Below are 15,108 nucleotides of genomic sequence, written 5' to 3'. Positions count from 1 at the left end.
CTAGGCAATGCCGTTATTGATGTGTTGTCTCATTGTAATGGATTTGGTCACTTGTGTTTCTCAACAGGGTGATGAATGCCAACTGGAACATGCCCTGGATGTCCATAATATATTCAAAGAAGCATGCAAGTTTTATATTCAGGGGTTCTGCACTAAAGGAACAACGTGCCCGTATATGCATGATATCCTTTTTATTTGATTTCAATATTAAGAGGAAGAGGTGTGTGAAGTATGCAGGCTTTGTACGGTAACATTTTTGTGGTCAAAAATGATTGTCAATTCGTGTTTCCTTGACGGAGTGGCCACAGGATTTCCCCTGTAAGTTCTTCCACTCTGGTGGAAAGTGCTTCCAAGGAGATGGGTGCAGGTTTTCCCATGAACCTTTGACTGACCTCACCAGAAAGCTATTCGAGGAGGTCAGTGGGTCCCCAATCTGGCGTAGCAAGCCTTAAAAGCCTAGCAACGATTTCACGTTAAACCTGGTTTGTATTTCAAAGCATGTGTATGCCTCCTTTGCAGTCATGGAAACAGCACAAGGAAATGGCAACAGGGAATCAGCCTGAAAACACAGAGCAAGAGACAACCAAAGATCAAACAATGAACACCGTTGACGCTGACAAACCCAAAACTGATATTGATATATTCTTAGATCCTGTCAGGTGAGTAAAAGTAATAATGTCTATTTTTTCTATGTCAAGTAGTTTCATGGCTCACACTTCGGTGCTAGTTCTTGAGCGTTGATCGACAAATTGTTAAAGTTTTTGTTACGTTAAGGATCTCTTACAATTCAATCATTTGGCATTTCAGGCCAAATTTTTACAACAGCGCCTGCCCCTCTGAGCCTGACACAGAGCAGAGGGCCCACCTGTGGAACACGCCAGAACCTGCAGGGGCAGAAGACACCCCTCACATAGACTCAGTCCACACCGTCGATTCTTCTGCAAATACCACCAACAGGAAGGTGCCGGTCTCCTATTCTGTCGAGGCAGTTCTTGGGTCCCGCACACTCTCTGATAAACCTAAACCCTTCAACAGCCTTTTTGCAAACCCTGTTAGACAGCCTTCCCCTGGACATTGGTCCCAGCGAACGTCCCCATGTCATCCATCAAGCTCCACAGAATGTAAGGAGAAGGTTTCTTATGCAATTGCGGATTCCTTCGGGTCACAAAAAATGCAAGAAAAACCTTTCCGTAGCCTATTTGCCAGTCCTATAATTCAGGCCTATAGCTCGCCCAGGCCTCTTGCTCCTCAAACAAAATCTGGTACCCTAACAACTCACCCAAGTACAGAAGGATCCTCACATTGTTCCAAGTCGGACTCTGAAGACTGCAAAACTGCAGAAATGGTTGGAAATAACCAGAAGCTTTTCGCACGCCCCATCGATCAGAACTCCCATATTCCCGTGAAGAAGTGTGCCGATCCTCCAGATAGCTCCCAAGTGTCCTTTTCAGATAAGGGAGGAGCAAAACCATCCCAGGACCGATCCTTTCTCTCCCTTTTCGCTGGTCCCATCAGTCAGACGACAGCTCCCAAATGCTCCACAGCTCCTGTGCAGGCGAATCAACATCCCCTCAGAACTCAAACCGGTCCTCGGAAGATACCGTCTTCTCAAACTCATCCAAGATTATCTACAGATCGCAAGAGGAAGGCTTCCCTTTCTACTGAGTCTATTGCATCCGGCAAACCCGTTAAGAACACATTTAATAGCCTCTTTGCAGGGTCTATAGGCCATAGTTCTACTTCCCAATCTCCTACTGTTCCAACCCCACCTGGTCACAAAAAGTTAAAAAATACACCAGGTTCCCCACCAGGCCCCAGAGAAATCGATGTTAAGCCCTTAAAGAAACCCTTTCATAATCTATTTTCCGGCCTCATCAACCCGGCTCCCATGCACACCCCTCAGACTCAGAATTCGCCCAGTAGTCCAATCGGCTCGTCAGATCATAAGCATGAAGCTCCATGTTCAGTTGAGATTCTGCTCGAGTCTTCTAAGCCTGTGGAAAACCCCTTTTCCAGCCTCTTTGCTAAACCCATTGGTGAGGCCATCCCGCCTGAGTCTCCCACACCTACCAAGCCAGATGTCTGTAGCAACCAGGTCAAAGGCAGATCACAAGATCTTGCGTCACACTCAGGTGAAGTTATTGCCTTTTAATCTTTGCTTTTACTTTGCTTTTAATTTGTCTTTCCATATGACTAAAAGATTGATTTCAAAATGTTTTTCTATGTATCTACTGAATGCAGAACCAGCTGAGACCAAGGCGGTTTTGAAGACCCTTTTTCAGTCCCTAGCTCCATGTCGCCAAGAGGGAAAGCAAAGCAAAGACACTGGTATGGTCACATCTGTTATCCTTTAAAACATGTCATGTTTGTTTCCTTTTTCCTCATGCTGTAAAAACAAAGCAGGTTTAATGTGGGTGATTTGTTCATACAGAAAGGTGGATAAACAAAAATGACAAACGTCATGTAGTAAAGCACACCTATTGTTTAACCATCCCACTTGAATTAACAAGACTTTCTTTTTGCTGCCTTTCAGTAAGAGATGGCTTCAGCGTCAGTAAAAACGCCAAACAACCTCCCTGGACTGAGAAACAAAAGCAAAATGAGGACGTAAAGACGGCGGAGGATGATACAAAGTCGCCTGTGGGCAATAGTGTGACGGAGGAGCCGTCCCTACAAGACTCCATCTCCCATGAGGCCGTGGTAGAACCTCGTCCTTCCCTGAAGAGTCAAGCCCAGGTAGGTGCCCCTGGTTTCCACAACCTACCTATTCAAGCTCTGGCACTACTGACGCGACCTCACACAAACGGGGCGCAGAAGGCGCTGTCTAGACAAACGAGGAACGAGAGCAATGTAAGCACGACGCCATTGAAGGATCTTTTCAAGACTTTTGACCCAACAGCGTCCCCTTTTGGTCAGTAGATTTTTGTGATTGCAGTCTCTAAATATTCGTACTTTTTTGTTTTTATAAGTATGTTGACATTATCCTTTGAGGATCTGAGAGGGTCATCATTTACACTTGATAAGGTGAAGGAAGCATTTTTAAATTCCCACATCAAAATTGTAACTACTTGTTGAAGCACTGTTTGTTTGTTTTCTTAATGATTGTTTTTATTTTCTCTCAATATGGTTTAGTATTCACTAAATTGCAGAACTACACAAATAAACAATTGCTACATTACAAAAAACTCAGGTTTATTTTATTTGACTATAACCTGGATTAAATTGTGTTTAGGCACACAACTTTAACCATTGATTTTAAAGAAATAAAGAAAATGTACATTTTAGTCAAGGTAAACTAATCAAAATATGTTGGTATTATTTACATTTGAAATGTATTCATTTAGCAGACTTTTTTATACAAAGCGACTTAAAAGGTCAATGATCATAAACAACGAGATAGCCCCAAAAACATTGAGTGTAGCCAAAACTTGAAGCATATATTGTGAAAAGCAAATAAGTGTCAATGGGTAGAACCAGAAGAGCATGTTGGCATGCGCGCAGATGGCACTGGGGACGGGGGGGAAATGTCCCCCCCAGATTCCTAGTGACCCCGATCCGTCCCCACCACTCTCCCTACGTAAGGCGACAAGCATCAGTTCATAACTGCACAGCTGATTAGGCAATGTTAGCGATGTTAGCTTGTATTAGCGTGTGTAACGCAATACACTTTGCTTAAATAAGCAACGTGTATAATGCTTATTTAAAGTATTTTTGGAGCCGGCGTTTGTGCTTTTAGGCTTGGCGTCTTCCTGTTTGTCATGGAGATGACGTTAGTAGCCCCGTTCGTTTGGCTGGTTAAAATTGAAATGTTTGGCTCGCTCCCTTTCATTAACCTATTGGTTGCGATCAACCACGACACAAAAAAGGCTCAATGGCATTGCTGTGTGCCATATTCACCAAGACAGACTTGACAAACTGGACAGACAAGACAGCCCAGCAATATCTTCAGGGAAATGAAAGGAGGAGAAATGTTTTTGGGACCTATTGAGTCTGCCTCTAGAGGGTAAATTTGTTTGGCTGCAGAGGGAATTCTTTTTTTATTTTTTATTAATTTGGTTTATTATTGGAAAAACAATTACAAAGAAAAGTCATACTTGCAGAGGGAATTCCGAATATTTAATTTAAAGTGTAAATTTCATTTCACATTTCATGCTATGAAGGCTATACTTATTTTATTTATGTAAATCTATTGTTTAAGTGTTTATACTTTATACTGTTTACATACACATTGTTATATTTGTAATAATTTACATCTTGCTGAGATCAGCAAATGTTTAAATAAAACATTTGCAGAGGGCATGAAGTTTTGGTGCGTGATTGACATACTAATGTTTATTGCAGCTTCATATACTGAAGCTGCAATAAACATTGCCTGTCTGACTGGTACTGTATATATGTATATACATATATATAACATTACACAAAATAACTAATTGAGTTGGAATCATTTGCTGACAGCTTGGTCCCCCCCAGTTCAAAAATCCCATCTGCACCCCTGCATGTTGGTAAACAAATTACAATTAAACAACATGATCTTCGTAAGTGCTAAAGTGTACCTGGAGGAAAGCAAGCAACAATAATATAATTCACAGCGAGTACAAGTAGTTAAATCAGTTACAACTAGCCAACAAGTGCAACAAGTCCCTCAATAAGTGTGATTGTGTTCCTGGAGGAAATAAACTAACATCTGATCCAACAAATCTTTCTTAAGTATCGTTGTACTCCCAGAACAAGTGCGTCTTTAGCCTTTATCACACACAGCCATTGCTTTCTTCCTTTCCTTACTCCTGTTGGGGCGTTTAAACGTTTTCCATGAGTGCTTTTGCTTCTGTGCCACCACAAGACTAATTTTCTTGTCAGGGATTCCAACCATTTTCTTTAAAGTGTCCATTCCCATCATTCTCTTCTCCATCATCAATCTCCTCTTTCCTAGGAGTCCATGTAAATTTTGAATTGAAGCATCCCATCTAATGACAAAGAAAAACGGTAAAAAATTACTTTCCTATACGAAACCTTTGGATTTTGAGGTGCGGTTCACAGACAGGTTCTCACCTTAAACATGACCACAGTAATAATGATGAGTAGGAGGAGCCCCCCGCCAGCACCTGTTGCTACAATCAGTTTTTTGTTCGGGGGAATGATGAACTCTGCTCGAACATCAATCTGTTAAATGAGACATTTTGTTAATGTCAGAGGTATAATAAAAATGGGGAGAATAGCTCAGATTAGTTTGATATAAAGACAGACAATCGGTCTACTTCAATTTGAATCTCAGTTTTACCTGTGCCTGGTGGAAACTTGTATAATGTTTGTTCTGACAAAAACAAAAACACATAATACATTATATTTATTGCCTTTATTACTAGAATTAAATTATTTATAGTTTAACTAAATTTACCTCATGGTTACTTGATTTTTGGACATATCGCTGCTTGTCATAGTCAAGATTTACAAAACCTTTGAATTTGACATCTGCTTCATCGCCAGTGAACATTTTGGTCAGTGGCATGTCCTGTGAATTGAGGATGCATTTGTAACATATTATACAATATTTCAGTCTGTACAATTAACTCTGTACAGTTGTAATGAATTATGGTAAAAACTGATAGGAATATAGCTTTGTGTGAGACATACCTTTACAAACTGCTCAAGACCCTCAAAAGCTACACTTCCCCTAAGTTGGAATTGAACAGTCGAATATTTGTCCAATATAAAATCATTACATTTAATGGACTTGCAGTTTTTTTCTTTAGTGCAGTACTGTAATAGAACATAGTTGTTTTAGTTATTCATCATTTTCAGTAGATATTTTCATACTTCTATTCCAATTTTACATTTCGTTGATTGCCATATCTGTAATGATATGGTTCACTCACGTCGGGTGTTGCCACTATAGTTTGTTCACATTTAGTTTGGTTCTAAAAAACATAAGAAATGCATTGTGATTAATATTTGTTGAAAGTGACTGCAAAACAAGAATATCAAGTATTATACAACAACAACAATCAAGTATTATACATAACTGTGAACAAGTTACCTCTGAGACTAATACTTTATAGTCCCTCATTTCAAATCGATGCCCAAGCAGAGTTGGGAAGGTGAAGGTTACTGAAACAGGCAAAGACTTCCAAGCCAAGTTCTTCACCTGTGAATAGTTCAAATATGTATTTTTATTAATATTTTTGCACAACCTAATTCAAAAGACTTTCTGATGTAGCATTAGTAGAAAACCTTGAGAAAAAATACTTAAAAACATTGAGCTTGCAAAAAGTGGATCTGAAGTTGATTTGTTCAAGAAGAACTTATGCCATACCTCGTATACATTTACCAGATGTTTAGGTCCTTTATCCTCTTGATTAAAGATACGTGTTGGAGTATTCATAATTCCTAAAGTGAAATACAACCTGAATTGTTATGCCAGAATGATTCAACAAAGTATTTAACAATTTAAGAGTGTCTGCTAAATGAGTAAATGTAACAAAAGTATTGTTAGTGTAAAAACATGAACGTACACCTTTACTGCCAAATCAACTGCAAACTGAACAGGAATGGATTTGGTAACTGTAGAATTGGTGGAGTTGTCATTATCACTGGAAATCAAATGGAATCCAGATAAAGTCTTATAAACATTGTGGGTTACTTCTTACAATCACAGCATATGAGAACATTTTTAATCGGGCTGTACTAATACCTGTGTCCAATGATGGTCATGGACATGGTGTCATTCCAATTGTAGGAATTTGAAATGCGAAATAAACTCTTGAATGATGCCTGAAAAAATGAAAATAACACATTTGTTGTTTTAGATATTGCCCTTAGTTAATAATTGATAACTGTAGCAATAATGTAAATATTGATTAATTTGGGATCACACTAGTGAATACTTCAATAGAACAACATTTTGATAAATTGGTCTATTACAACAATACAATCTGAAATGTTTTGTGATGAACATCCTACAGTGTAAGCCCAGTTTAGTGGTAGTACACCCCTTACTGTTGTTTTGCTGCGATAGACAGGAAGGCTGATGCTGCACAGGGTCCTGTCAGTGACCCCCTCCAGATCGCTGCACTTGTGGAGGGTCGTCCTTGTGGCCTAGTACACAAAGTTACAACAGGGAAGCCTGGCTACAGTACTTTTGTAACACCAATAGTATGGAATATTGTTGATTGACATCAGGAATATATTCTTAATTGCATGTACTGTAATGGAATTAATGTAAAATATACCTTCTCCAGATGCATCTTAGAGAATGATAGGCCAGGTGGGTAGAGGAATGTGAGGCTGGTGTTATAAGAATCATCTGCATGATTGGACAGTCTTACTGTTATGTTGAAGTAGCTTTGGTCTATCACAATTAAAGTTGAGGTTCTGGGTAATGTAAAAGAGACACTTCAAATGTAATAGTCTATATTTATATTGTTATAACTTTGCTGCCTCCTGTGTAGGGCTGTCAACATTCAAGATGCCAGTTGGTGGTGGTATTGAGTTCTGAGAAAATTTCAGTTTGATAACAACTGGGGACAATGTGTCCTTCACGCATTTCTGGTGTGAAGAAAAAATAAAATCAAAACCTTTTGCATTTGTCATCACCAGATTTACAATGCAGTTGCATTATTATATATGTTTTGCATTAAGGTGTTAATGCAAGCTCTGATGGGTTAAGATTTTACCTTCATGTGGATTGAGTGGTTAAAGCAGGTCACATTTTTGCTCAGCTTCTCAATCATTTCAAGTCTTCTGGTTCCATTCCTGCCGACGAGACCTCTGCTGGTGTGCCTCATAGGATCCACTTCCAGTATGTAAGAGACGTTTATCTCTGCATTCCGCACTCCTGGACACATTCAGGCAATGTTACCATCATCGCTCTGAACCTCATCATAGATATAACTGGTAGCGACTTCTTACCACTCTTGGTAGCTTCCACCTTACTAAAGCAGGCTGTTAAATTGACCACTGGGAAACTTTGGTCCTCGCTGGTGAGACAGTCAAATTGATCAGTGCTGATCTCAGAGGGGTGGAATGAGAGACGAGCAGAGACGTTGAAGACAGACTTGGACCTGTAAGTTACCAAGAGAAGTTATAGCTTTAACAAAGATTTTTTTAGAAAGCATTTTTTGTTATTAGGAAAGGAAATGAAAGTTTATCTCTTCAAACTTCTCTAGCTCTCTCTGTCTTTCTCTCAATACACAGGACTGTGCAAAACTTTTAGGCACAGTAAAAAAGTTAATCAAAAATGTTTTAGAAAATAATTAAGACTACACCAATGTACTCAACAATCAACTTTTTTACTGCCACACAAATACACAAGACCAGAAAATAGATACTTATGACAATATTAACATAAATAACCTTGGGTCTTTTGCACAGTATTGTATAAGTAAATTATTACCTTAACACAACAACTCTTCCTTTGGCACCAACTGCAATGTCAATCAAGCCATCATGGCCCAGATCCATTCTCCCGTCAAGTGTCTGGCCAAATAACTGCAGATCAGAACTCAGCATTTTGGCAGCGATTCTCTGCAATGAAATCATATAGTTTTGGTGAGCCAAAAGTTTGTTTTAAACATTCATTATTTGTGTAATTTTTTGCTTCCTCACTTGAGTGTAGCTTTCGCGTATTCCTCCAAGTTTGTCACCCAGGTAGATGTACACAGCCCCCCTGCCATCATCCTCGAGTGGAGCGCCCACGGCCACATCCTTTAGCTCATCACCGTTCAGATCTGTGACTGAGGAGATGGATGACCCGAATCTTCCCCGAGAAGGTCCTGACACGTTCAACATGCTCCTCAGTTCCAGCTTAGGAAGAGGAAACAGAACACACTTTCTCAACTGTCTTGATAAGATTTCTTCTTATCCTATTTGAATTTGTATTCATTTTTATACTTCAAAGTGTACTGAACGACTAAACTTTTTTACTTAATCAGCTGTCAGAGCAAAGGAAAATCCAACCTTATCAGTCAGTTGGTAGACATAGATCTTGCCCTCACTCTGAGACTGGTAGAACATTGGAGCTGCCACCAGCAGGAAGTCTGTGTTGCCGTCTGAGTCAATATCAACTGCAGACAACTCTGCCCCAAAATAGGACCCAATCTGAGAGGAAAACCATGGACAGTAGTTATCCAAATGACATCATATTGAATACTATACTTCTATGAAAAATGCGTCATAAGTAGATACAATATAACCAACCTGCTCCCCATACTCTTTCGTAGTTACTGTCCAGTTATTGTTTTCATCTTTAGTAAAAAGAAGTATCTGTCCTTTATGTTCAAATCTAGGAGCACCAGTAAGGTACAGAAGGTGATCGTTCTTCTTTGCAACAGTTAAAGCGTATCCTACATTACAAAAACAATATTAGCAAAACTACAAATACTATCATCCACATTTTGCTGGAGAAAAAGCAATTGCGATGGTTTGAGGAAAGACCTGTTTGACAGATTGTGCTCTGAGAAGACCATGACTTTACCCATGTAGGAGTCTTTTTCTATGGAGGGATCCACAATTTCTCTTTCCTCCGATCCTGGGCCCTGAATCTCAGTGAGAGATCCTCGCCAGTCATATGATCCCACAGACCCTAAAACCAAGATATCCTGTGCGAGGATTTATAAAGTGCTGTTAAGAGAATTATTGCATTTGCTGATTCAAATTAGTTTGGGACTGTCGACAGTTTTAGGAAAATTGATTTGGGAAAATTTAAGAAAGGTGTTTTACCTCCTGGAACTGACTACTGAACCCACTTTGAGACATCTCTTTTCTTAAGTTTCCTGCCCGAGCAGTCTTGGTACCTAAATAGAAAATGGAGTCGATTTTATCAAAATGATCGACCATTAAACATTTTATTGTAGCTGCAGAGTTAAAAGCAACATTCGAAAGGAAAGTCCAACTTTATTTCAGTACCTTCGATGTTGAAAATCTTTTTCTGATAAATGTCCAGGATTTTTGACAGTCCATTATAATCTTCAATGAGGAATGTGTTGTTTTCCTTTGGTTCTGATGCCAGTACTTTTAGTTTGTTCAAATTAATGTTGGATTTCTTTTTGTTTGAGGTCTTCACCTGCAGATTTTGTATGATATTATTTAAATCATTATTACAATCTATTTAAAATGTACAACTTCCCAACATTTGATGGGTTTGATAGTACTTCAGTGTTAACTAAAAGCAGGTCATCATGTCTTACTGTAGATGGATTTTAAATCAGATTTGATCTTGAACATGAGAACTTACACCAATAATAAAGCGTATGATGTTTTTTTGGTTTGTTCTTTCGATCGACTTTAAATTCCTATCACTATCAGAGGGAAGTCCATCTGTGATGATAACCAGAACCTTTGTTGCATCAGGCGTGGCACCAGCAGTTGAGTTATCAAATAGGTTTCTCCTTAAACAGAAAAAGAAAGGTTGTGCATTTTCTCACATCTGTCAGATTATTAAGAAAAATTATTGTTGACATTATTAATTATTATTATATTTAAATTTTCTGTGGATGAGTTTATTAAGCAGTTTAATTCTCCTTTCTATGTTCTATAATAGTATCATAATAGTAATAATCATAGATTTTATGTGCAATGCGCCTTTCTTGCACTTAAAGCGCTACAACAGGCACAATAGGTTATAGTACGTAAAATGTCACTCATTTTGCTTTGATGTCGTTATTTAATCATTCAAGTTACGCACAATACAAAGTATATCGCCTTATGTGTATTGGTTAAGGATTTAAAATGTTTTTCTTTTCCAAGTTTCTCTTCGGCCCTCCCCTCTTGGTAGTCGTTGAAGTCAAAAACTGTCCTGGATTTTTCTGAGAACTGCACTGCAGCAAACTGTGGAGGGGGGGAATTAAAAATGTATTTGGTTTGCATTGGGTTGTTGAACAGTTGTGTACAGAAACCTTGTATAGCATTTCTTAACCTTAATTGAGGATTTTTTGAGTGGTTTGATGATATCCCAAATGAATCCTTTGTTTTTGTTAAATTCATCCCCTGTCATGCTTTCTGATCCATCAAACAGAAACACAAGGTCGACTTTCTTCTTGGTACATTCTGTAGGAGAAAAGTAGAGAGCGTAAGTTATCAAGTGCAATAGCAGTGAGATTCTATATTGAACATTTAAATATGACTTATAGTACTATTTGAAGCATTGCTTCAAATATTGCAAGCATTGTACCTTGAAAGGCAGGTGTGAAGTTTGAGGTTTTCTGAAACTCGCTGTTGAACTTGTAGCACACACTGTTCAGATGGGAGTTCTCATCACACTCATGAACCAGACCCGGGCTGCAGGCCTGCGTAAGGATATACAAATAGAAATGATAGATCTAATTCTGTAGTTCATCAAGTAACTTACAAGACCTTTATCATATAATGGTATAAGATTAACTATGATCTTACCACAAAGTTTGGGGGATTCTTTGAGTCAACTGCCAAGGACAGTCCAGTGTACTTCAATGAGCTATCTTCGGTTGGAAGAGGAATGGCTACATTTTTGGCAACGCGAGTCAGAGTAAATTGTAGACAATTATTAGTCAACTAAACTGATGCAGCCTTTAGAGGTAAAATGTGACAATATGATAAGATTAGTTCTTTTTTGTTTCTAGAAATTTGATTTTGTTAGGAGTTTTGAATCCCACAGATACCTGGATTGTAACAAACTGTTTGGTTTTGAACACATTTACAGATTCCTCCAGATCTGTTTTGCTGAAGTGGTGCAGTAACCATTATCCTGTAAGTGGGGGGTGAAAGTACCGATGTATTATGGCTGTTTTCAGTATGTCGTCATCAAGGTTAGACCAATTGCATCTCAATTTCCTTTCTACGGCTTGTTTTTTTCTACTCTTGGAGTCAGGTGGCTGAGCGGTGAGGGAATCAGGCTAGTAATCCGAAGGTTGCTAGTTCCATTCCCGGTCATGCCAACTGACGTTGTGTCCTTGGGCAAGGCACTTCACCTTACTTGCCTCGGGGGAATGTCCCTGTACTTACTGTAAGTCGCTCTGGATAAGAGCGTCTGCTAAATGACTAAATGTAAATGTAAATGTACTCTTCATACTGCAGAGTTGAAGTGCAGCTCTGTGCTTGAGGTGTGACAGGATATGAAGTTAACATGTCCTCTGCGCATGCCAAGATTCACATTTCTTTTCCATATTCCTTTTTTGTACTTTAAAAAAATGTTTAAAGTACAATATATCTGGACTATCTGGTGTTCGATCTTTTGATTGTAGGTGCAAAGAAACTGTTGTTCGCTTTAAGAAAATAAAACATTCTGCTGGTGTTACAATAGTAATATCCTGGTAACCTTTCTAACTTACCCTTTCTCCTCGCCTGATATGTACTGCATTACTTTGTAACCAAAAAAATCTTGTTTCTCCAGTATAGATGTGGGGGTTTGCAACATCAATGTTGAAAGCCCAGGAAGCTGAGAAAACTAGCAAAAAAACAACATTAGAGAGATCTTCTGCTGTTACATCATAGAATGTACTACTAGTGTAAATCAGTATTTGATCTCCACTACTTGAGTTTTGTGTGTGCTAGCACATGGCGAGGTGAAAAAAGTATGTTCGGAAACAGTTCAACAGCTACACTACTGTATCTGAATAATAAGCACTATTGTCCAGTGTTTTCACAATACATTTACAAAAGGTTTTCTTTCCACTTAACCAATGTAACATTTAAGAAAGTACACCTTTATTGTTTGTCATGTATTTATCTCTAAAGCTTAAAGAGACTTAAGAAAAAAAGTATTGGCCATGATGTGGCTAGTTAGATTTGTTTTCTTTTTCTTGCTGGGGATTACAAAATAGTAACATACACAGTAGCACTGAAATATCCTAAAGTAGATACAACTAGAGAGGATACAATTTCTGGGGAAATTGTAGGGTGTGCTTGCTTGCGTCGGTTGCACAGGGGTCTGTATATTTTATATAAAAATGCATCGGGCCTACTTATTATTTATAAAGATTACATAGATTTAAAAGCATCTTTTTTTTGCTGCTCATTTACAACTCAAAATACGAGTGAAGTGTAGAATGAAATATGATGTCTTCTCATTTCCCCTGCAAGAGGCAGCTGACAGGCTGAATCAAAACGAATACATTTGGCAGACCGGTGTACAAATGGACCTAATCTCTATGACTTAAACGTCCTTTTAAGTTGTCCCTTCTCGTGATATTTTCAGGCATTTAGCCTACTCATATTGCATTCATTCATTAATAAAGAACCCCCTTTGAAGATTATTCTACGACTTTACCGGCAGAAGATAGAATCGCGATTCAAACAGTACCATCTGCTAACTGAAAATATGCCCCCAAAAACGTAAATAAGCTTGACATTTATTTAGTGGAAAATAGCTCATTCATAAAAAGCTCACTGGTAGCGATCATTGTCAGTAACAACTCAAAATGCGATATAGCCCTGTGTGGAGAAGCTGCCCCGGTAAATTCTACTACTACAGTACAGTACTAGACTACTGCTGTGTTCGTCTTGATAGCGATTGCGTTGGTTGAATTCGATTAAACGTTCCGTTGTACGGTTTAGGCTGAAATTAATTATTTTAATGAACAGATTGACAAAGTTTAGGCTGTGGCAATGAAGTTCAGGTTAGTAGTCAGATAGTTTCCCTACTGAAAGACTTTTGAGTAAGGGGAGTGCCGAACATGTTCTGTTGCCGTTTGACTTAAACAGCTGAGGAGTTGTTGTTAGCTACTCACACTAGTGTCTCGGGTACAGTAGGCTACAGCGTTGCAGTGAGCTACACTGGTTTGAAACCACAGGTAATGGTAATTTCACAAACAAATCGTTTACTAATGTCAGAATAAATCCTACAACGAAAATGTATATGTGAGGAATGTTTATTTTAACGATTGAAAACAGATACATCATAGACCACTGTAGTATGTGTTGCCCGGGCAACACAGGCTAATGTCATGATGCTAATATGTCAGTGAAATAGTAGACTACTGTTTCCGAAAGTAGATGTACTTCCTTAATAATATCAGCTTATATTGTACATTACACATCACAATTGTGTGTCATATCACAAAGTAAAATGAGTAAATATTTATCACCCTGGCCTCTTTGTTTGTGGCGTTTCTGCAGCTGCCTTGCAGTAAAGCTATAGTTAGCCTAGCTATCCCCCAAGTTAACAGATGCGAAACGAATGTTCTGCCAAAGGTAGTCACGCGTGTTTTCGTGACATTATTGCAGACCGGTGTAAAAATTGACCTAATCTCTATGATTTAAACGTCATTTTAAGTTTTTCTCTTCTCATGATATTTTCAGGCATTTAGCCTACTCATATTGCATTCATTCATGAATAAACAACCCCTTTGAAGATTATTCTACGACGTTACCCGGCAGTAGAAGATGGAATCGCAATTCAAACGGTACCATCTGCTAACTGAAAATATGCCCCCCAAAACGTAAATAAGCTTGACATTTATTTAGTGGAAAATTGCTCATTCATAAAAAGCTCACTGGTAGCGATCATTGTCAGTAACAACGCAAAATGCGATATAGCCCTGTGTTGAGAAGCTGCCCCGGTAAATTGTACTACTACGGTACAGTACTAGGCTACTGCTGTGTTCGTCTTGGTAGCGATTGCGTTGGTTGAATTGGTTTTAACGTTCCGTTGTACGGTTTAGGCTGAAATTAATTATTTTCATGAACAGATTGACAACGTTTAGGCTGTGGCAATGAAGTTCAGGTTAGTAGTTAGATAGACTTTTGATTTAAGTAAGGGGAGTGCCGAACATTTTCTGTCCAAACATGTGATTCGTTCAAACATGTGTAACATATTTCTTCGAAATATTAAACCAAATAAAAGGGTTTAGCAAAATCCCAAATCCTAGTAAATTCTTACCTATAGTTGCCATCCAGGTGAGCAAAGGAATAAATCTTCTTTTGGTCATTTTCTCATCAGTTTTTGCTGCTGATCAAACACTCTTAAGAGATCCCTGCTGTCTCTTGTAGGGCATGAAGCATAATAGAGGCTGCTATTCCTCTGATCTTTTCATACAAGGTTGTTTCCACTCTTGTTTTTGCCCTTGTAGTTTCAGTTTTTCCCTGCCCCTAGTGTTTTTGTCTGTCTCCCTGTGTTCCCGTCCTGGTTTTGCCTCT

At 38.7% G+C, this 15,108-nt stretch overlaps 1 protein-coding gene and 2 long non-coding RNA genes across 3 annotated transcripts; 1 reads left to right on the top strand and 2 right to left on the bottom strand.

Annotated features, from left to right (window-relative positions):
* The first annotated feature begins 306 nt into the window (after positions 1–306).
* LOC136965385 (uncharacterized) lies at positions 307–3,151 on the top strand. The gene is made up of 5 exons (XR_010879289.1): positions 307–416; positions 520–659; positions 808–2,132; positions 2,242–2,328; positions 2,534–3,151. It is a non-coding gene; the product is annotated as an uncharacterized lncRNA (long non-coding RNA).
* Positions 3,152–4,856: 1,705 nt separating this feature from the next.
* LOC136965662 (integrin alpha-L-like) lies at positions 4,857–14,938 on the bottom strand. The gene is given in 26 exon segments (XM_067259848.1): positions 4,857–4,967; positions 5,053–5,163; positions 5,282–5,314; positions 5,399–5,512; positions 6,521–6,590; positions 6,692–6,771; positions 6,997–7,095; positions 7,230–7,437; positions 7,439–7,545; positions 7,674–7,834; positions 7,909–8,060; positions 8,393–8,523; positions 8,605–8,802; positions 8,956–9,096; positions 9,196–9,341; positions 9,473–9,596; positions 9,718–9,791; positions 9,904–10,060; positions 10,232–10,385; positions 10,682–10,824; positions 10,913–11,043; positions 11,168–11,282; positions 11,389–11,474; positions 11,634–11,719; positions 12,303–12,418; positions 14,852–14,938. Coding segments are annotated over 25 exon segments (3,018 nt in total). The 5' UTR covers positions 12,389–12,418; positions 14,852–14,938.
* LOC136965222 (uncharacterized) lies at positions 5,655–6,147 on the bottom strand. The gene is made up of 3 exons (XR_010879284.1): positions 6,038–6,147; positions 5,877–5,918; positions 5,655–5,760 (listed from the first exon to the last, which is right to left on the bottom strand). It is a non-coding gene; the product is annotated as an uncharacterized lncRNA (long non-coding RNA).
* Positions 14,939–15,108: the final 170 nt, after the last annotated feature.

The sequence above is a fragment of the Osmerus mordax genome, chromosome 21 (genome assembly GCF_038355195.1).
Source record: "Osmerus mordax isolate fOsmMor3 chromosome 21, fOsmMor3.pri, whole genome shotgun sequence".
Lineage (NCBI taxonomy): Eukaryota > Metazoa > Chordata > Actinopteri > Osmeriformes > Osmeridae > Osmerus > Osmerus mordax.
Note: the sequence above shows the minus strand (reverse complement) of the source record. Positions and strands in the feature narration are given on the sequence as shown.